Source organism: Pithys albifrons, chromosome 1, assembly GCF_047495875.1.
Source record: "Pithys albifrons albifrons isolate INPA30051 chromosome 1, PitAlb_v1, whole genome shotgun sequence".
NCBI classification, from domain to species: Eukaryota; Metazoa; Chordata; class Aves; order Passeriformes; family Thamnophilidae; genus Pithys; species Pithys albifrons.
The window spans coordinates 93,189,868-93,210,672 of record NC_092458.1 but is presented as its reverse complement, the minus strand read 5'-3'; the positions used below and the strand labels follow the sequence as shown (position 1 = coordinate 93,210,672).

The window sequence follows — 20,805 nt, the reverse complement described above, 5'->3', positions numbered from 1 at the left end:
CTTCACTAGTGCTTGCTGATGGACTTGTTTGGCCTGTGACTGCTGGTTATGGGGTATTTGCAAATGTGCCACATTGCCTCTGCTGCTTCTCCTTCTCTGTTTACCTAGTTCTTGGCAGCTGGATGTTTGAATGTTTGCTTGACAAACACTTTCCTTGCAGTCTATGATTACAGAAAGTTTAGTCTGACAGACCCCACTGAATTACCCTGTTCTCTGTTGTCAATATCCTGGTTGCTGTGTCTCTTAACCAAAATATTTTGTGTGTGGTGCAAATTCATGTTTTTTTCCCCTTGCTGCAATCAGCCTGCCCTTCCCTTCTTGGTTCAGTTACTGAGGCAGTATCCCAAGGATGCTAACATCTCTGCTTTACTAATTCAAAAATCCTGGGGCTACCAGGAAGCAGTAGAGATAATAACACTCCATACCTGTCTAGCACCTTTCATCTGAGAATCTGAAATTGTCTGACTCATGTTCATCTGGTTATTGCTTGTACCAGCTGGGCTTTGTTATTCCTGTTTTTGCAACCTGGCAAGCTGAGACACAAGACAGGGGTATGTTTTGTCCAATACAGGAAGTGAATCCAGAAGTGTGGCATCATAACCTCCAAGACTATGAGTTTCTATCCCTCTCTGTCTTGCAAGTACCTAATTTGCCTCCAAGAGAGACAGAGTAGGATGATTGGATTTTAGCAATGCTTTGTTTGCAGCAATCCATGGCTTTTTTTGGCCCCTCAGTAAATTCCACCCAAGAACAAAAAGGCAATTGCAAGATTTCTCCAAGGTAAGTTGCCTTCCTTGGCTGTGATCAGGATGCATAATGTAGTACTCAGGAAGAGCCCTGTCCAAATATTGCCTCTTGTCAGTTTGTCGGTTTGAGCGATGCTGAGGGACAAATGTTGGTGGCTGGCCCAGAGAGGGTAAAGATCTTACTGTGTTTCAGAGGAGGTAATGAGACTGGTGAAAACATGTCTGCAGGTGGCTGGGTGGTCAGGCTGGGCTGTTAATCTGTGCAGCTGCTGGCCTGTTTTGGATGAGATCCAAGACCAGGTAGGACACTGCTGCTTTTCTTACAGCCTCCAAACACAGCTGAGGACCTTCCAGGCAAACCTGGGCTGGTTTATGGTTTTGGGTGGAAACCACAAGCAAACCACGTCAAATCGCTGGATTCTACCCCAAACCAGGCAGAGTGCATAGACTTCTGTTTCTTTTTGCTAGGAGATGACTGGGAGAGGTGAGAGAGCGAGGGAAACCTTCATATTGATGTAAGGCCATAGGTGATCCATTCCTAAAGCCTGTAAGTGCCATTCCCTTGGCTAGACCAGACTGGTGAGGGGAGAATAATAAACAATACCTGAGCTGACATCTCCTGGGAGCCTGAGTTTGGGAGGAGGGATATTTTACCTGAAACGCTTCCAGAAAGGGGTAGTTAGGAGGGGAATTAGCGTAAATATGTGCTGTCAACATCTGTAATTTCAGCCAAGGTGATGGGGCAGTTGGATCAGCGTTTCCTGTGCTGTGGGGCCCTGGAGCATAGTGTGCATGGGAAATAAGAAACCCTGAGAAAGAAAGGGGGAGAATTGCATGCCCCCGGGGGTAAAGTGTATTTATTTTTCACGTATTGCATCAGAACACACTAATTTTGCCTGGGAGGGAGGACAAGCGCATGCGAAAACAGTCCATCTCCCTAGGAGTGGGGGTGGGGAAGTGTGATGCCAAATAGCTCAGGAAATGTGGCTGTAGGGCTGTCTCTCCCCTCCGTATCCTCACAGGGCATAAGATCAGCACCCATGCATTCAGACCCTCCTGCAGGCATGTGCCAGGGCTTTGTAAGAGAGTCACACTCTCCCCTTGAGGCCAGGGCACCCCAGCTCCCCACTCTACCCCCCCTTTCTTCCCTTTCCCCTTCTCCCATGTGCTTTCATTCTTTTTGCAAACAGTGTATGCCAAATCCAACTTCACAGCTGGCTCTGCTCCACGTGTTTGTTTTCTATGCCTGCGCGGCGCTCGCCAGCTCTGCTTGCGCCACGGCTCAGAGTTGGAGGTGGCGGGGGGGAGAGCAGGGGTGGTAGGGAGGGAAACAGGAGCTGGTTGCTACTTGCCAAGCCCTTATTTATTTAAAGCTTAAGCCTGTTTGCGAGAGCCTTTTTGGAGTGAGGGGTAAGTGGCAGGAGTGGGATGCGGGGGAATGGAGAAAGTAAACTGTGTGTCAAGGAAAGCAAACTTTACAGCTGGAATTGCTGCTGATGCTTGTTGTGTGACAGGCCCAGGGATGTGCCTTCGGCTTTGTGCTTGTGCTTTTAACGTGGCTGCAAGTGTGATTGGACAGGAGTGAAAAGTGGGGAGCCAGCAGCAGGGCTGTGCTGTACGCAGTTGTCAAAGGCACTGCTGCTTGGCAAGCACTGGCTGTGGCACTTGCCAGTGTGTCCTAATGGCTGGCTCCATGGGCAGGTGAGTCCCCCCAGCCGTGAGGTATCAACACTTTGCCATCCTTTTGTTATGGAGCATCACCTTGTTGACAGGGAGAAGCCATATGCTGGCCCTCTCCATCTGAATCTGCAGGGCAGCATGAGGTCTTGATCCATCTCCTGTCATGATTGGCTCACAGTCCTCAACAGGACCATCACTTCTGGGGAGGTGTATTTGTTGGAGTGATATATTGTTGGGGCTCAAATGATGCTACCCTCCCCTCTTCATCTCTGGGACAGGGGAAATCTGTCACCCATCCCCAGAACCTACTGTGAGTGTGTCCCCCATCATTTTTCACCCTTGTGTGGTTTTGGAGCAGTGTGGCAGCTGCTGCTCATGGCACAAATGAGAGTTGTGGCTCAGCCCATCTGAGTTCTGGCACTCGGTGCTGAGCCCTCACACCCCACCTGGACATTTGGCACCAGCCAGAGTATTTTCCATGGGCGGTCATTTCTCTCCTTTTGTTTTGCTAGCCTTGAGCTTCCTCTTGTGTTTTCTGGAGTAGTGACATGTCTTCCAGGGAAATACATCCCAGCAGAGAGTTCTAGAGGCTTTTGACCTGCTCCCATAAACAAAATTATTATTGCTAGTGAAAAGCAGTTAAGTGACAGCTATGGAGAATAAAAATTCTCATTTACTTCCAAATTTATAAAAGAAAAAAACTCCAATTTTTAAACACCATCTTCAAAGGACAAGAAAAATGGGCTTGTGCTCTTTTGCATCACAGCAACAAGTCATTGCTGAAAGTAGTGCAAACTAGAAGGCAGTTTCTCTTTATGGTGGTGATGGGAATGTCTCTAAAGCCAGCCATCTGGGGATTAAACTTTGTATTGACGTTACTGGCAAGTACTTTGTCCTGTCTCTTTTGTGTGCTCTTCTGGATTTTGATGTCAGCGGTGTTAAACTAGCCTTGTGCTTGTTAATGCAGTTTCTGGGCCTGCTCCCATTGAAGTCATGGCAAAGATCAGGCTGATTTTGGTGGCAGGAGAATCAAGTCCTCTGTAACAATGCAGAGGATGCATGGTTTTAGCAGGTATTTCTGCTGTGCCACTGGCTTGTATTTAAGATAAGCTTGGTCAGTTTTTTGCTGCAACTGTTGTAAGCACCCCTGCTCTTCAAATACACACTGGAAGATTAAAAGCTAGGAAAGCTATCCAAGTCTTTGCTCTGCTCCAACAGGAAAATTTCCCCATACCTGCTTCCCCCAAGGAAGGCTTAACAGTGTGACTGGCAGTTTCTGTGGACTTTTCTCATTTGTGGTTTTTTGATTTTTTTTTTTGTTGGTGTATTTGTTTCATTCTATTTTGTTTCTAATTGGACATGGACAAGATTTTTCTATTGTTCCTAGACAAAGATGATTTTGCTTTTTTTTTTTTTTGCTTATGTTTAAGCCTATGAAGACATGGGCTGCTCTCAAAAAGCATCCATAGCTGCTGTCTCTGGTTGTGATCTACTCTGTGAACAAGAGCCTCTGAGTCTCAGTTCAGAGATGGTCACAGCTGACAGACACACTGAAATGCTCCTTGCTCCATAAGCACTCCTGCTGTACTTCATGCAGGTGCTGCCTGGCATACCATTCCTCTGTGCTTTGGTTTGTGTAATACAGAGAGAGGAGTGTTTCTTTTGGTGGTTACCAGCATGAATGGGTGCTGTGATATTTATTGTCTGTCCTGTTGCAACCTTGACCCCATCATGTGACAGAAAGAATAAAACAGAGATAGGTCTTTTCAGGGCAGCTTCCTGTCACACCTTTGCCATGATTTGTGCTCATCCTTCCCATTCCTGGCCACTGGTCCAGCTACATGCGGGGTGATTTTAGGCAGCCTAGGATTTGGGGTTTATAGCAATGCTGCCACATCAGTGGAGAAATGGTTGTTCTGGTCAATATATTGGTGTCCTGTGGTTGAGGAGTGAGAGTTGACTGGGTGTGTGTGTTCCCCAAAAGCTGCTGGGGGAAGTGATGCAGAGCAGAGATGAGCAAAAAACAGCTTTGGAGGAGAGCTTCCTGCTCTGCCCATGGAAAAATGCTGGTTTACTGTTGATTAAGCTTTTGTCTTAGAGCAGCATGGAGTGTTTGGTGAGAGCAGGAGTGGTTTTCCTGCTGTTATGAGTAAGCCACATTTAAGCAAAGTGGAAGAGTAGCAGCTGAGGAGAGATATTTACTTGAGAGGTGATGGTCCCAGGTGACCGCCCATGCTTGGAGAAAGGCAGGGAAAGGACTTGAGCCTGGATGCACACATGGCAGTTGAGCTGTAGCATTGCTGGCTCCTTGCCTGTCAAACCCCTGAAGCAATGGGCACAAATGGAGCAAAAATCCCAACTCCCCCATTTCTTCTTTCTTGACCCTCTCATCTCAATTTAATTTTCCTTCCTTTTTATTTCTGCCACCTTTATTCCCCACTTCTCTTTAGTATCTCATAGGGGTTTTGCCCAGCATCACTTTCCCTGTGTCTGCTGGGGCTGCCTTTTCTCTGACCTCTCCCTAACCCAGGAGGCAATTAGAGCCTCAACATTGGACTTCAGGGTTTGGGGTTTTTTTTTGTTTGAAACGGATGAGAAGGGAAAAACAAAAGAAGTGCCCTGAGTAACATGAACTAGCCACAGGCACATCTGTGCCTGTGTGGTGACAGCTCCTGGTGGGAACTGCCCATTGCTCCTTGCACTCTCCTCCACTGCGGTTGCTGACAGGGAGGGGAACAACCTGACACTCAGCTCCTGTTGATGTGGGGTTCAGCATGGTGGAGCCCAGTCCAGAACCAGCTGCATGGCCCGGGGCTCACCACCATTCTGCAGGTCCCACAGCATTAGTGCCCAGGAGGGCCATCCCCTGGGCTTTGCTTGTCCAGGTTCACAGTTTTCCTGATTCTTAGCTCTTTGACTCTCTGCCCAAACAGGAAAAGGTGTAGATAGGTAAATTTTCTTACTGCTTATATAAAGCATCCTAAAGTGAGTAACACTTCTTACCCAGTGGTGTGAATTCTGCAGGACATGGGATGGTTTTTACTCTGTGTTTAGTACAGCATCTTGTTCCAGCTCTGACTGCATTGACACCGATCTATGGCCTTACTTGTGATGGGGATGATAAAATGGGTCTTGTTTTCATATGGCAAGAGATAGGATGCTTCAGGCAAGTAATACAGTACAGTCAATCCCTTGCTTCTAAGACTGAAGGCATGTTTCCACATCACACTTGTGTCAGTGGGGAGCCCCTTTCCTGGTGCCTCCTCTGAAATGTTTCTCACCATGAAGATCCCACATTGTCCCAGTGTGAATCCTCAGATAAGTGGGACTTTGTTGCTGCACCGAGATGAGTTTGTTGCAGGTGTAGGCAAACTGAAAACAAGTAGATAATTCATCACAAGTGTATGACTATGTTAATGTGGTTTTTGAAGGGATCCTGACCATTTTTTCCTGACATCAGTCTTGGCAAGAGAATAAGTTGAGCTGCACCCTGTGGGGTCAGGGTCATGCAGGACCTTCATACCAGCAATTCTGCCAATTCTATGACATTTGATGATAAAGCTCCTGAATACACAACCTACATCCCTTGATAAATGCTGCAGATGTACACCCTCTTCAGGATTCCTCAGCTCTGTAAATCACAACCTCAGCTGGAAAGCTGGAGAGCCTACAGGTGGATCAAGGATCAGAAGGAAGGGGAGTGCAGAGGAAAAGTTGGTATAAAACTATGGGAGCTCTCCCAGGTTGGGAGCAGATTTGGACCAAAAAGGTTTTACGGAGAGGCATCCTGTCCCAGTCCCAGCAACTGTTGCTGGGCCACTTTCTTCCCTCATGTACTTGGGAGAAGGAGACCGATAGCAGCCAGCAGTTCCGAGCTTGTTGCAGCAACAACATCTGTTTCCTAGGTGCACTTTGTGTCTGAAGAGGCTGTGCAGCACACTCCATCTGCGCCCTTCTCTTTTTTTTCCTTTTTTTTTTCTGTCACTGGTGCCACGTTCAGCACACAAGGATGGAGGCTCTTGGGGGAGGCAGGCACTTACCAGGAGGACCCTGCACCAGCCTCCGTGCCAGCACTGGCTGTTGGGCTCTTTGCACCCCAAGCAGTATTGTCAGCATCTTGACAGCTGGCCGGCTGCATGCTTATTAGTTACTACTTTCCTCTTGCCCTCCACCTCCCTGACCACCTCCACCCTTTCCCTTCCCCCTTCCCGCTCCTGCCCCATCGGCTGGCCAGCCCTTCAGGGAGCCCCCAGCCTCTCCAGATTAGAGCTCTCCAGGGACTTGGTCGTTTTGAAAGGAAGAAAGAAAAAAAAAAGGAAAAGAAAAAAAGGGAGGGGGAGAAGGAGGGGAGGAAAAAAATTTATTAAAAAAAAAAAGAGAGAGAGAGAGAGAAAAGAAAGAGGGGGAACAGAAGAATGAAAACAGACCCAAGGGGCAATAGTCCCTCGAGCCATTTCACTGCATTACAATGAATATGGACTCTATTAAGCTCCGTTCTGCCTGTTAGTGTTTCCCAGGGCAACACAGCTCCCATATGGCAAGCATGCAGCAGATTAGGGTAGGCCTCCAGGCTTCATTGAGGGCCTGAGGCTTGACTGGCAGTTGAACCCCATCCTTTTCCCCCCTCCTCACACTTGACACTGCCTGTGTTTATCTAAAGCAAAAAGGGCTGGGGTGGGAGAAGGGGGCATTTGGGGGGTTATTGTCCCGGGCAATGGGAGAGGGCAGGGAGAGAGATGGGGGGGTGAGGAGGGAGGGAGGTGGGATGGAGGAGAAAGGAGGTGGGGGGTGCAGGCCCTCATACATATTCAGGAGGGGTCTTGAATGGGCAGAGGAGAAATAAAGCAGATGGAATTCATGTTAAAGAACAGCCACAATCGCCCTCCAAAAACAAGGAGAGAAAAGCGGGCAGCCTTAAAGGAGCGTAGGGAGCAGCGTTTATCCAATTAGCAGGGTTGTCAAATTGAATTTACTCAGAATGGAGGGGGAAGCTGGAGGGGGGGAAGGAGGGAAATTAAGTGTCTAGGGCATGGGGGGAGCATGATATTGAAGAAAGAACGTGGGGTTTCTTTCTTTCTTATGCTTTAGCCTTGTCTTTTCAAGGACTGGAGCTGTTTTCAGGGTGCGCCAAGGGGCAGCAAAAGCCGGTGTGCATACTCTGTTTTAGCACAGGGCTCCTCTCCTGGTAGCTGTGGAAAAAGGGAGGCGTATCCTGTGGGCAAGGCCATCCTTGCATCTCCGGCTTGCCTGCGTTAGGGCTGCCCCAGGCTGGCGGGTCCAGCCACCCTGGGACCACCATGCTGCAGGCAGCACCCAGGGCAAGCCATGTTTGTTGCGGTGCCACCACCATGGTGACAATAGGGAGCCCATAGCCTGTATGAGAGTGGCATTTTGTTCTTCAAGCAGCCTCATGCTTGCTGACTGACGAAATGCCAACGTGGAGGAGTTTGCTGGGGCTCAGTGAAGTCGGCCTGATCAATGCCAGCTGGAAAGTGGCACTCAGTTCAGAGAAACCGTCAGATGGAGAGGTGCCAGAAACTGCAGGCATTGGGTCTTCAGGGATACGAGTAGAAGTCAGAGGCAATGAGAAGGCTTTGCATCCTATTGCTGATTCGAAGCCAGCATGCCCAGTCCTCTCCCTGGTGATGCTGCAGGCTGTTGTGAAAAGGAGCTGTTCAGGGAAGCAGCTTTATCTTGAGGAAGATGAAAAGAAGTCACAAAGATTCTTGCATGTTTGGTTCGGTTTGGGTTGCTGGTTTGGTTGGCATGAGCAGTTCTGTTCAAGGAAAAAGAGCTGTTCCACCGGAAGTTTTGTTTATTTTTTAGAGAGGTGTCTATTGCTGCTGAATTGCTCAGGACTTGCTTGAATTAAAACTCTTTTAGAGTGGCTTTTCTTTAGAGTCACCCAGTGCTCAAGTTAGATTTGCAGTTCACAGGCAAACTCACTGATTTGCATGGTGATTGTGCTATGCCAGGTTTTCCTCTGGTTATTTTCCTTGTCCTGACTACAAGCATGAATTTATCCCAGGTTTTCTCTGTTGTGGCTTCTTGATGGATTCTCTGAGCTCACAAGCAGCCAATAAAAGTCTTTTTTGCCTAATCACTTTGAAAAAGGGAGAAGGGGAACTCCTCATACAGTTAGTCAAGGGCTGTGTTAAAAGAGCTAATACACATTGAAGTCAGCAGCTCTCAGTGCTACAGAGGGAAAAATAGGCAAGCTTTTATCTCTGTTTCCACATACACTGTGCTTCCTCCTTGACTTCAAACATTGTGGTGCAACATTGGATTTTGCCTCTCTGCCCTCTCCTGGTATCAGCCTCTTCCTATTTGGGATCCTGCGTCTCTCATGGCACCCCCATCCCCACCGGGTGCCGATGATCTTATGTGGGAGAGGAAGTGTATGTCCTGCTGCCAACCTGTCCTTTTCTAAACTCTTTCAGAGAGAATGAGTATATCTTAACAGTGTGAAATCAATACTTAGAAATGGGAATAGGGAGTGGGTAAAGATTAATTTTGCCCTGCAGGATGCTACTGTTTGGTGGTTTGGGAACAACCATTCAGGGGTGCCGGGGTTTCTGTCCATGGCCGGAAATCACGTAGGGACTTTGCAGCTGACCTGTTCAGGTGTGTCACCTGGACAGTATTTTTTCACCTAGAGGCTTATATAGTTGTATAGTGTCATTTTTCAGATGGGATGCAAAAGATTTGGGATCCAAGAGTAACTTGCCTGATGGGATAGAGAAACTAGTCAGAGAGTGTTTGATTTAGAGCATGCTGCTAGTAACACCAAGGCTGAGGTTTTGATCGCCATATGGGCCATTCACTTAAGAGTTGGACTTTTGATGATCTTTGTGAGTCCCTTTCAACTCAGAATATTCTGTGAATCAGTGAAACCCGTGTTCTGTGAATCTGATTTTAGCCCTTCCACTGTTTTACTATATAATCTTGGGCCAGGTTGGCTTCCTATTCTAGCCCACAGATTCCCTAATTTGTAAGACAAAAGGGTACAGTGGCTCTTTTCTCCTCTACATTTTCTTTTTCAGTGGTTTGTGTTCTGTGGGAAAAAAAATGCTGTCTTGTATTAAAAACTGATGATTACAATTAAAATTGGCACACAGTACTGTGTAAGACATTGCTTTTTCTGAAGAGCTCAAGTCTCAATGTATAAAAACAGAGAACTGGGAGTATCATTGTCCCTACTTGACCTGTTGGAAACGGAGTCCAGCTGCAGTGAATTCTCCAGAGTCACCCAGGGTGTCCGCAGCTGGTAGCTGGACCGAAGTTGCTGCAGTCTTTCCCTTAGTGCACAGCAGCCCCTTCCCCTTCCTGCTGTTCATCCTTTGCACAAAGAGGTGCTGAGTGTCCAGCTACTTGACACGACCCCAATCTACCCTCGTGTGCATCGGTGAGTAGTTTTCCACAGCTCCCAGTGCCGCTGCATTCCCACAGCCTGCCGGTTGAGCTGGTGTGGGGATGCTGTCCCGGAGCCGGACAGAGGCTGGTTCCTATTTGGGAGCCTTGTAAATTACAGACAGTGTGGCAGTAACAAGGGCTGCTTGGCTGGCCCTTGTTAAGCAGGAGGGGGCTTGGGGCTGTGAGCAGCATTTCCCCAGTAAAACCTTCAGTTTCTAATCAGCAAACACCTCTCCTGCTGCCTGTGCTTAATTCAGAACCCTTTTTCCTTTCAAGGTTTGTCACCCCCCCGCTGTACACGGGCACGCCTTTCTTCCCTTTATATCTTCCCCTCTGGTTTTCCTTTGCAGTGCCCTCCATGGCCATGGCGCAGCTGGGGCTTCACGAAGGGGTCTCGGTGGGTTTAGGTGTGTGGCGGGAAGCCGAGCCGACAGATTTTACACCCCCAGCACCCCTCCATAGCTGATGGAGCTCTCATTAAGTTTGTTCTCCTAATGGCCCCTCCCTTGATTTACTGGTCTGTCTGAAAGGGACCTAGAGCTCCACTGACAGGAAATTGTTATTTTAACCTGACAGGAAAGGGTTTAAAATAAATAAACAAACAATTTGTGTTTTCCCTCCCCCTTGAATCACTTAAATTACTTTAACTCTTTCTTTTCTTAGATAGCAATTAAGCAGGAGCTCTTGAGGCTGATGGTATTGGTGGCTGCAGAAGTGTCAAGAATGAAGGGCACCTCACAGGGTACCTACCTTGGGAAAGGAGGCAGCAGAGCAGGACACTCTCATGCAGCAGCCCTGCAGCTCCTGGTTCAGCCCCTGCCTGTGACTACCACGTCTGGAAAGTCAGCTGGAATGCCTGGGGCCTACTCCACTCCCTACCACTGCTGCCTCTCCCACTCTGGCACCACTTGCAGGGACACCAGGCAGATTGAAAACTGCCTGATTTATAAAGTTCCACGCTTTGCACCATTGCAGGCTGCTTAAGGGCAGCATTTTCAAAAGAGGTCAACTCCCATTTAGGCATCGAAATAAGTTGGTTGCCTATTCAGGAGAGCTCAGCATGTCAAGAACTGAATGCTTTTGAAAATCTGGCTTCAATTGTGGAAGCTGAGAATTTCAAAATCTGGCCCTGGATCCTAATAGTTCTTTTGGAATTGATGTTTTCATTCATTTTCCCCATTATTTTTATGCTGGCTAGTTACTTTTTGTACTTCACTCAGCTGTAAAAGAAATGGCCACATGTCCCTATTTAGAACTTGTTCTCTTGCCTGGAGGTTTGGGGAGGTACCATACACTTGTTGCAACACACCTTCTCACTCTACTCAATACTGTTCAATCTGCCTGGTGCCGTGGCCAAATTTTTTGAGCTCCCCTTTTTTCTCCCCACCTATTACTCCTCATCTCTTTTACAGACCTGGAAGCAGCCAGTTTAGTAATTTCATCGATGTGCCTGGGTGGTCCCAGCTCACGAAGGGTCTAGCACACATTTCTGCTTCTTTGGCTTTGCCCTTCTGGCCAGAGGCTCTGCGCGACGCAGAGCTGCAGGGAGGTCTGGTTGGGAACATCTTTGCCTACCCCCTCCCTCAGCATGGGCTCCAAGGAGCAACTCTGTTCTGTCCAACATTTTTCCATCCTGCTGCCAAACCCATCCAGATAGGGGTAATGAGTCAGCTTTGCTCTGTAGGCTTCCAGCACTGAGGAGCAGGATGTTAAGTCCTACCCCAAAATGTGTAAGGCTTTCTATCTCCAGTAAATGTTAGGGTGTGAGGTATTTTTATGCCTGAATCAGCTCAAAGTCTCTTCCAGATGAGTGTAATTAGTGGGACATTAACTTGTGCATCAGTGGTGGTGTTGACAGTACATGTTCTGGTACAGACAGACCTAGAGCACTTTTACAGCCATTGTCGGTGACTTGCTGAGGTGGCTGTAGCGTAAATGAAGGGTGCTTTAGTGGTTGTCTTACATGAAGAAATGAACTTAAGTAACTCAGGTGGTTTACAAGTCAGTCACTAAAGTATCTTCTACAAGAGATGTGCTGGTTTATGAGGGAAATTGTTGAGACTCTTCTTGGACAAGGAGAGTGAATACTGAGAAGGATCAGGTTGGGGGAGGAAGTTGCTGTCCTGTCGCTTTGGCTCTGGAGGTTACCCACAGAGGCTTTTCACATGTAACGGGGTTGTGGGCTGCAGTAGCTAGAGCATGACCAGAGCTGATCTCTTTGGATGCCTTCAGGATATGTGTAATGTCTGAGCTCTGTCCATGCCCCTGAATGCCTGGAAGCCACATCAGAGCGCGCCAAGCTTGACCTAATTTACTCTTGACTCTTATCAGATCTTATCATCTTGGCCTCACAGCCACACTAACTGTGACTATGACTTCCAGGAAAGAGCTGCCTTGTGTTGAGCCCACCGGGCCAGCCAGCCAGCTGAGCTCACAATGGCCTGCAAAGTCTCAAAGTGCTCTTTGTGGCGCTTGCAAAGCTCTAGGGGCAGGACACTTTGCTTGGCCTTGCTTCCTTTTGAAATTGCCAGCTCAGGAGATGCTTTTCTTCTGTCTTCTCAACTTTATATGAGTGTCTTCTCCATGACTTCTCCCCCAGGCATTGCTCTAGGGCATGGTGGGGAGAAAGAGGACAGCATATGAGGATGCCAGAAGGACAGTCCAATTTCCAGAGATGCCTGCAAGTGAGCTAGCTGGATTCTTGCTATCACGACATGGACCTCAGCATGACATTGCCCTATACTGCGCTTCTGCACCTTTACTGTCACCAGAAGTCAAGCAAAGTCATTTGAGAGTAGTTCAAATTTCACCAAATGCTGTAGTTCCTAGCTAGCAATAATCAGCCTTGCCATGAACAACTCGTCAAGCATCTCAGGGGGAGTCTATGTCAGTCCTTACTTCAGGAGTTAGGAGGTTTCATTTTGGGGGTTATGCTTGAAGGGACTTCTCTGTTCTTTGATGAGGTGGTTATGGAAAGGACGTGTTCAAACAAGTGATGGCTCAATCAGTCACCGTGGTGGCAGTAGGAAGTACTGCTCTGCAGAGTCCGGGTGCTCTTGAGGATGGTGATTGCAGCTAATGAAGTTCTTGTGTATCTGCAGGGGGAGCAAACAATATAACTGGTACTTGAGCAGACTGCCATGGCTTGGTTGGCCTTGGGCTTCTCCCTTGCAGACATGCCACAAGAGCAGTTCTGCAATGCCTTTGAGACTTGCAGGTCATCTTCTTAGTGCTGCAGATGGAGGGAGCTCAAAGTCCTGTAGCTGGGTTACAATGTCCATAGAGGGAAGTCTTTGAGTTCAGCTCATTGCCTTGGTTAACGCTAAATCCAGTCTGACATCAAAGGTGTCTCTTGGGGCAGCCACTGAGATCTTTAATCTCCCTGATCTTGCTTGTCTGCTTTAGGGTGAATTCATGAGTCTGCCTAAAGCACCTCATAGCAACCTGGGTTGTGACAGGCGGCCTTGCACTTCTGATTTTTTGGAGATAGTTGATGCTTTCAGATATGAACCTGGTGGTTTGTCCAGTCAGGCTAGTTCTACTCAAAATAGGCAGTGTGTTTCAAACAGAACCGTTAATCTGAAATATTTTCATAGTTTGAGTCTCTTAGTTTAGAATAAAGGAGTATGCCAAATTAGTGTAATCTGCCTTCATCTTACTGCACTGAATTTAAACAAATTTAAAACTGGGCATTTCTTTTCTCCTGAAAAAAATGTCCCCTTCACTTCAGAATAATTCCTTTCAAAGATCTCCCGAAAAACTTTATCTCCTAAGGAGTTACATCTGGATTGAGACATAGGCATACCCAGTAGTAACATGGCCAGTGTCTGGGGAAGAGACTGAAACTGCAGAATCACCTCTGTTTTCATGTGGGTTAGGACTTGTACTACTCATTTACTTTTGTGATCAAAATAGAATATATTCCATACACAGCCAAGAAGTGGCAGCAACACTTAGTGAATGTCTTCAGTGACACTTTGTTGGAAATGTTTGTATTTTGTTCCTGAGAGTTGCGTGGTGTCCATTGCTGTCATTCACTGTGCCAAGTCTGAAATGGGGAAGGACAGTGTGTGTCTGTGTGCACACATGCACCAAGGGCTGAGGGTGGGATGTCTTGGAAGACTCATAGCCACAACTGGGGGAGAGGATGGAGAAATGCTTGCATTAGTGTCTGTAGCTTTCTCAGGCCACTGGCTCAGCAGTTTAGGGATGTTGGTAGAAGAAGCTGGCCAGGGTTGGAAAGCAGCCAAAAATCTGAGGGTTTCATCCATCCTGTCTCTTGTCATCCACAGGAATCCACTGCCGCACATCCACTGCACCCCCTGAGGCAGCTTATGGGACCCTTCCTTGGGCACCTCAGGTCACACTGCATGGGATGGCAATGACACGTGGAAAGAAGAGGCCCATGTCCCACATCCCTTGCCTCGTACTTGCAGCCGCTACCTGTTTTGCCAAACTGAGTGAGTTCCTGTTCTTACCCATTAGTTCCATTTTGTTTTGCCTTGTTGCTCTTCAGTGTAGCCATGCCTCAGGTACAAAGTGGCTTCCTGTCTCCTCTGCTTCCTCAGTAGCCTTGACCAAAAATCTAGGTTCAAACACTTCTCCAGAGGACAAGGAGGTACATTTGGAATGGGACATTTCAATCTGACAGTTCCAAGAAGAAACAGGACTGATGTGCATCTTCAGGCACTAAGGGTGGGTGTGTAGGGAGCTAAGGGGAAGGTGCAGAACAAGCAAAAGCAGGGGGGAATGCAAAATATACAGCACTGCAGCTTTTGTCTCTGTCCTTTCTTATGCTGAGTCTCACAGAGCTTTCTTATTCCCATTTTTTCCCTCTGTGCAGGTGAGTCTCTGCAGGTCACAGTGCAACCTGCTTCCATTGTCCAAAAACCTGGGGGCCCAGTCAGCCTGGGCTGTGTGGTGGATCCCCCCAGAGTGAACCTCACCTGGAGACTGAACGGGAAGGAGCTGGCTGGATCAGATGAGGTGCTGGGTATCTATGTGGAACGAGGAAAACTCGTCATCACGGCTCTCAACAACCACACTGTGGGGCGGTACCAGTGCATTGCCCGTGTGCCTGAAGGAGTCATTGCCAGTGTCCCTGCAGTGGTCACATTAGCTAGTGAGTAGCCTTAGTCCTCTGCTATCTCCTGCTTTGCTTTGGCCATCACCCACACTTCTTGAGAGGCTCATCCATAACTGCTTGGTCACTCTGGCATCAAGGGAGAACTCTTTTGACTTAGGCCATTTTGTAGCGTTTTTGATCATGGACTGGCTGTCATATTATGACCTAGCCTTGACCCAAGAAATTCTCCTCCTTTGGGGTAGACTGCAGAACTGTCCTGCAGTTGCAAGTTTTTGCAAGACCAGGAAATATCTGAGCTATGAGGTTTGTGTGTGTCATGCTGCCCATTCTGGTTGCTGAATTCTTGATCGAGTTGACAAATAGTACCTGATGGTGCTGATGGCCAAAGTGCGGCCTGGGCTGCTGTGGGGCTGCTGGCAGCACAGGGCCAGTGTCTGCTAAGTTTTACTGCCTTCCTGAGACACAGCTCTGACTGAGGGACTTCTCTCCTATCCCTGATTTTAAGTGCTCCTCACTGCTGCCCTCTGGCATTGGCGACAGAGAAGGAGACCTGTGCGTGTGAGAGGATGTCTTAGAGTGGGCAACTTTTCTGACAAGCGCCTGATTTTGGCCAGGTGTTATGCCCAAATATGAGAAAGTGCTATATTTGGAGGTATGTAAGAAGGAGCAGTGGAGAGCCCCACCTTCTCAGAAACCCATGCAGTTTTTGGTGGAGCAGGTGTGTGCAGAGGAGACTGCCGTCCCCTGGCAGTGACAACCCCTGAGTGTGGAAAGGGCTTCATGTTCCAGGCAAGGGGGAGTTTTGGGCTGTCTTAAGAAAATGAAGAAGTGAAGATGTTTGTGCAAAGTGGGAGCTGGCTTTACTTTAAAGCCAAGAGCTATTGGCTTGTCACTGATACATTAATCAGGAGTGAAATGTTTAGGCCAGGCAGGGTGGGAGGAGGAGGAAGCCAGGGAAGGCAAGGGGAGAGTTGCTGAACTCTAAAGCAGAGTGGGAGGGTGTTGTCACGGGGCCGAATCTGTTGGGGGATTTGGCCTGAGCCCCATGCAGAGATTAAGTTTCGTAGAACACATTCCAGAGCAGAAAGGGGGCTGTGTGTGCTGGTGGCCTGATAGAGGGAAGGAGAGGAGGGGAGAGGTGGATGGGATTACCAAGGGCATAGTTTGCATTTAGGAGAGCAGGGTGTGCACAGCTCATCAGCCTGATCAGTTCCTTCTTAGGCTGATCCCCTTTTCTTCATTTACCCTCACCCCAACCCACCACCATTAGCTCTGTCTCCTGGGATGAAGAATGTCTGATAGGTCTGCTTTGGTCTAGCATCAGTGGTGGATGGGAGACCAGAAGGTCCTACAGTGTCCTTCAGGAGAAATCAAAGCCACAACTGAGTAGTCCATCAGCCCTCTCTAGGAGCCTAATCACCTTCACCTACTGGATTGCAACTGGGGATGTGGATGCAAAAGAGGAGAACTTGGCCATTGCTGTGGTTCCTGCCATGGTAAAGGCACTGCTGCTGAGGGGTGGTCAGGAGCACCATTCAGTGAAGTTTACAAAATAAAACTGGAGTCAGAGTTTGTATGATCATGGAGCACCCCTGTGCTGTGCTGCGCTGCATGGGTCCCTTGTCCTCAAGGAAAGCTGGGGATGACAGAGGCCATATCCCATGGATCTGGACAGCCTTGGGCAATAGAGAGCCCCCGGATGAGGTAGACTTGGCAGTCAACAAGGGAAGAGAGAGAGTGCGCATCCCAGGAAAGACATGGAACTGAGGGTGTAGGACAGAAACGTTCTGGAGGGGTTCAAATACCCAGTTTCATGTTCATGAGCTGGAGGCTGCTTGCGACAGTAGCTTTGCAGTGGTCTGAAACAACAGGGAGCATGAATTGGTGATGGGACTGGGTTGGAAAGCTATGATAGCAGATATGTTGTGGGCTCTCACTCCTGCTCCAGAACTCCTCTACAGGATCTTGTTCAGAGCTGATTCAGTGACAACCATGGTCTTGGGAGCAAGAGGGAAGCCCCTGGCAGGTTGGCATTGCAGCTGATAGTTCTCTTCTAGATCACCTTCTGGGCTGGAAGAAAACCCTCTCAAAGTCTTAACTCCATCCAAAAATTATTGTGGGGTGGCAGGAGGAGAGTGAAACTGGAATGTCAGTGAAAGCACTGATGGGGGGAGTAGGGGGATGGGAGAATGAAGATGGAAATATTTTCAAGGTTTATGTTTATTTTGGAAGATGACCTAGAGTTGTTGAGAAAAGTGACTTGCTAGGTTTGAAGGGGCATAGATAACATCATCTGGCCAACTTTTAGGCTATTTCCACTTCTTTCACTTCTCCTCCTTTGGAGGGAACGCTCCTAAGTGTCCCAGGCTGTGTATGTCCGGTCCCTCACTGTGTGTTGCTGACAGTCAGCAAGCAGATAGCCATCTCTGCAGTGCTGTCAGCCACAGCCTGGCCTAGGGACCAATCCCTCCTCCCCTGCGGCACAGCAAAGCCACATCCATCTCTGTTCTCCCTGGCTCAGAGAGCTGGTTGAAACTAACATTTGATTCCTCCAGCAGAGATAAAATAGCTATTGTATAGCTGAGGGGTGGGGGCAGAAGAGATTTGCAGAAAGGAGCAGCATTTTGGGCATTACTTGGGCACTTTTCAATCCAGTTAAAGTTGGCCTGGTGCTCCACACTCGACCTTGGCAGCCCGTGGCACATCAGTGCAGATACACACCTGCTGATCACTGGCTGGCCTGACAGTGCTGGGCTACAGTCTGAGACATCTTGAATGGATGAGGCAGGGATTATTCTTGGTTTTCCAAGCCAGGCTTTAACCCTTGATATGGCTGAGAGCTCCAAGGAAGAGAAAGATACTTTCTGTGCCTGATTCTATGTAGCAAGGCAGCCATCACATCAGAAGCCTGCCCCAGCCCCTCTCCTGGCTAGAGGTGCTGTATGTAAAACGTATGGCTGCAGTGAGCTCTGGTGGGGCTGGGTAAATCCACCAGGGACACAAACATGGTGGTGTGGGCTGGTTCTGCAACAGTAAACGGCTTGAAAGGTCAAGAGCTGTTGGTGGAGCTCACAGGGCAACAGAAGTGCAGGGCTGGAGCAAAACTGGTGAGCAGAGATGGCAAGAGCTGTGTATCTCCCAGCATTCAGCTGCATGCATGGAAAATCAGTGAGCAAACAAACAACAAGTCTGACCTGGATAGACATGACATTTAAAAGCAAACCAGGAAAATAGATGAGGAGTGCAGTGAAGAAATTCCACCTAATCTGGTGTATCCACTGTGGCCAGGGACATGGGAATGCCAGGCACCTGTGTCTCTGGAATGCTGTGGGACAGGGGAGGCTCTCTGCCCTGTGGCCCTCCATCAACGCCACTGACATGGTCCATCCTCTGTTTTGTGGCAGCACATGTGGGAAGCTGGGCCTCAGTGCATGGAGTTCATGGGCAGTGACCCTGCACCAGGTCGGGCTGGGCATCCCCCAGGAATTTGCAGCTGCTTTCTGAAGACAACCCCATTCATTTTGCTCTGCCTGGGCCTCTCTCTGATACTCCCCAGAGGCAATGGCAAGAGGGAGGGAGGAAAGGGGGTGGCTGCCTGTTGGAAAAGCATTTGCTGAGCAGGCAAGGGAGCTCTGGCCCCGGGGGCAGAGGTGGTGTGAGGAGGGGAGAGAAGGAAAACACAGGTGGTGTTTCATGAGCCAGTAGAGATGTGGCAGGAGGACTATGAGATGGGCCCAGGGTTGGAGAGTGGGGCTGAGGCATAGTGGGGGGACATGCTTGTGGGGGTGTGAGCAGGCAGGAGTCTGGAGGCCTGTGCCTGTGCCAGCAGGGTGGAAGGAATCTGGTGGTGACAGCACCAATGCCCAGGCTCCTGCAGTGCTGGCTGGATGGGGAGCGAGGGCCAGGCTGCTCTAACAGGCAAGGGGATTAGTGGAAGGTGCCTGCCCCCAGGCTGGGGGACCCCATCCCTGACCATTTGCCTTCTTGGGCTTCCTTCTTTCCCTCTTTCTCTCTGTCCTACAGCAGGGAGGACTTCTAGCTTGAGGGTGATCATTTTATTTACTACTGCTTCTTCTCTAAAGTTATTTATGGTCTCCCATTCATTTAATCCAGTCTGTCTGGCCTGCCTTGTTGCTTGGCCCCCAGCCCTGGGATTCAGCTGGTTTCCCTCTCGGATGACAGCAGCACAGCCAGCTGCAGGGCTAACCCTCCTTGTGCCCCGGCTTGCCCCATCGCACCTCAGAGCTGGGTGCAGATGGACATGAGCAATGGCCTTTGGTTGCACCCCTCATAAACAAAAAAAGGGAAAAAATAAGCCCCATTACCCTAGTATGGCTGAGATTGGCCGTCTGTCTGTCTGTCCACAGCACATCTCGAATGGTGGCTGTTGGATGAGGACTTGCTGCTTCACTGTGGTCAGGCGTGTCTTTTAAGGACAAGGACATGGGCTGGCACGCTGGGTGCTGCCATATGAGAAGGAAAACCCAGCCAGCGAGAGGGGATGTGGTTTCTCCCAGCTGCAGTGGATGTTAGGCTTGGGGTGCAAATTGCATGTTAGACATGGGGCATGGCTGCTGCTGCCTGGGCAGCCAAAGGGATGAGTGCTGCTTTCCCTCTGGTGCTGACCCTGTCCTCCACCCCTCCCTGCCCTGCACTGCCTGGTGGGGAGAGGCATGCATGGTCCCCCGACAACTCAGGAGTAGCTTGTTTGAAGCCCCCAGAACAAAGCTGGTTATCCCAGCCCAGCACACTCTGTTTTGCTGTGCCACATGTAACAGGATGTGTGAAGGAGAGCTCATCCCATGTAGAGAGGGGGATAGGGTGCCCCTGACCACCCCGACCACCTCTGACTGGCCCACTGGCATTAATAGATGCTTGAACGTGCTCATACCAGCAGGGAGCAGGGCGGTTGAGACTGCCCATGGCCAAAATCCACTGGCAAATAAACTAGTTTTGTTCTCTGCGGGGGAACAGGAATTTAGGGGAGTAGTTTCACAGGAAGTTGATAGACTGCATATTGAAAAGTAGATTGTCCTGGTGACCACCTGATGTTATTCCCCTCTCCCCTGCCAGTTTCACACTACTCTGCCAGTCACCCCAGAATCCTTCTGTTCTTTCCCCCTCTGTCCCGAGTTTCACCCCTCATCCCCCAGGGCTGGGTGGAGGGAAAGCCAGGAGGAAGAGCTGAGGGTCCTGCTCCCCACTGTGAGGCTGCAGCATTCACAGCTGTGAGAAGGTGGGCTGAGCTGCCATCTGGGGAGCTGCACATGAGGGATCTCCATGTCTGCTCAGCCCAGTGTCATTTCAGGGGTGCCCCAGCACAGGGTCATCATTTTCTATCACCAAGATGGCTCTGCTGTTCTAGGAGCATGGGTCTGCTCTTTCTCTAGGCTCCTGGGCCCCTTCTTCTCTTCAGGGTCTGTGTGTGCATGTACACGTGCATATGTGTATGTGTGCATAGCTGGAGCGTATGCCTTGGCTCTGAAATCTTAATTTGGCTGTGATGAATCCAGACCACCAAGGCGCACATTAATTTTCCTGATGCTCGTTTATATTTTGTTGATCGAAGAAATATGCATGATGTGGGCAAGCAGACACTGGGCTTTCACCACTTCTCCACCTCTTTCCATTTCTGTGGCTTTTACTATTTTATTCTTTGATCAAATATAAAAAGCAAAGAGGAGAAAATATCCCCTCCCCAGCAGCAACTTTCGTTGGAGGAGGAGCATGAGGCACTGCCAGCTTTTCACAAGTTAAGAGTTAACTTTCATCTGGCTTTAATATCTAGTGGAAATATGGCTCCCCTCCTCAGCCTGTCTTAAAGGATTAATCACATTTCTGAAGTTCACCCGTATTCCTTCTTTTTTTTTCCTAATTGAA

At 48.9% G+C, this 20,805-nt stretch overlaps 1 protein-coding gene across 3 annotated transcripts in view; it reads left to right on the top strand.

The window, feature by feature from the left end:
• Positions 1-20,805, top strand: part of BOC (BOC cell adhesion associated, oncogene regulated) — a 55,638-nt gene that overhangs the window by 17,304 nt on the left and 17,529 nt on the right. For 2 of the 3 annotated variants that reach the window (XM_071560729.1, XM_071560739.1), the window contains exons 1-2: positions 14,140-14,299; positions 14,683-14,961. In XM_071560729.1, coding sequence (XP_071416830.1) covers positions 14,215-14,299; positions 14,683-14,961 — 364 coding nt within the window. In that variant the 5' untranslated portion in view covers positions 14,140-14,214. Of the gene's footprint in view, positions 1-14,131; positions 14,300-14,682; positions 14,962-20,805 lie in introns of those variants that run through there. The other variant, XM_071560747.1, reaches the window with a different exon arrangement.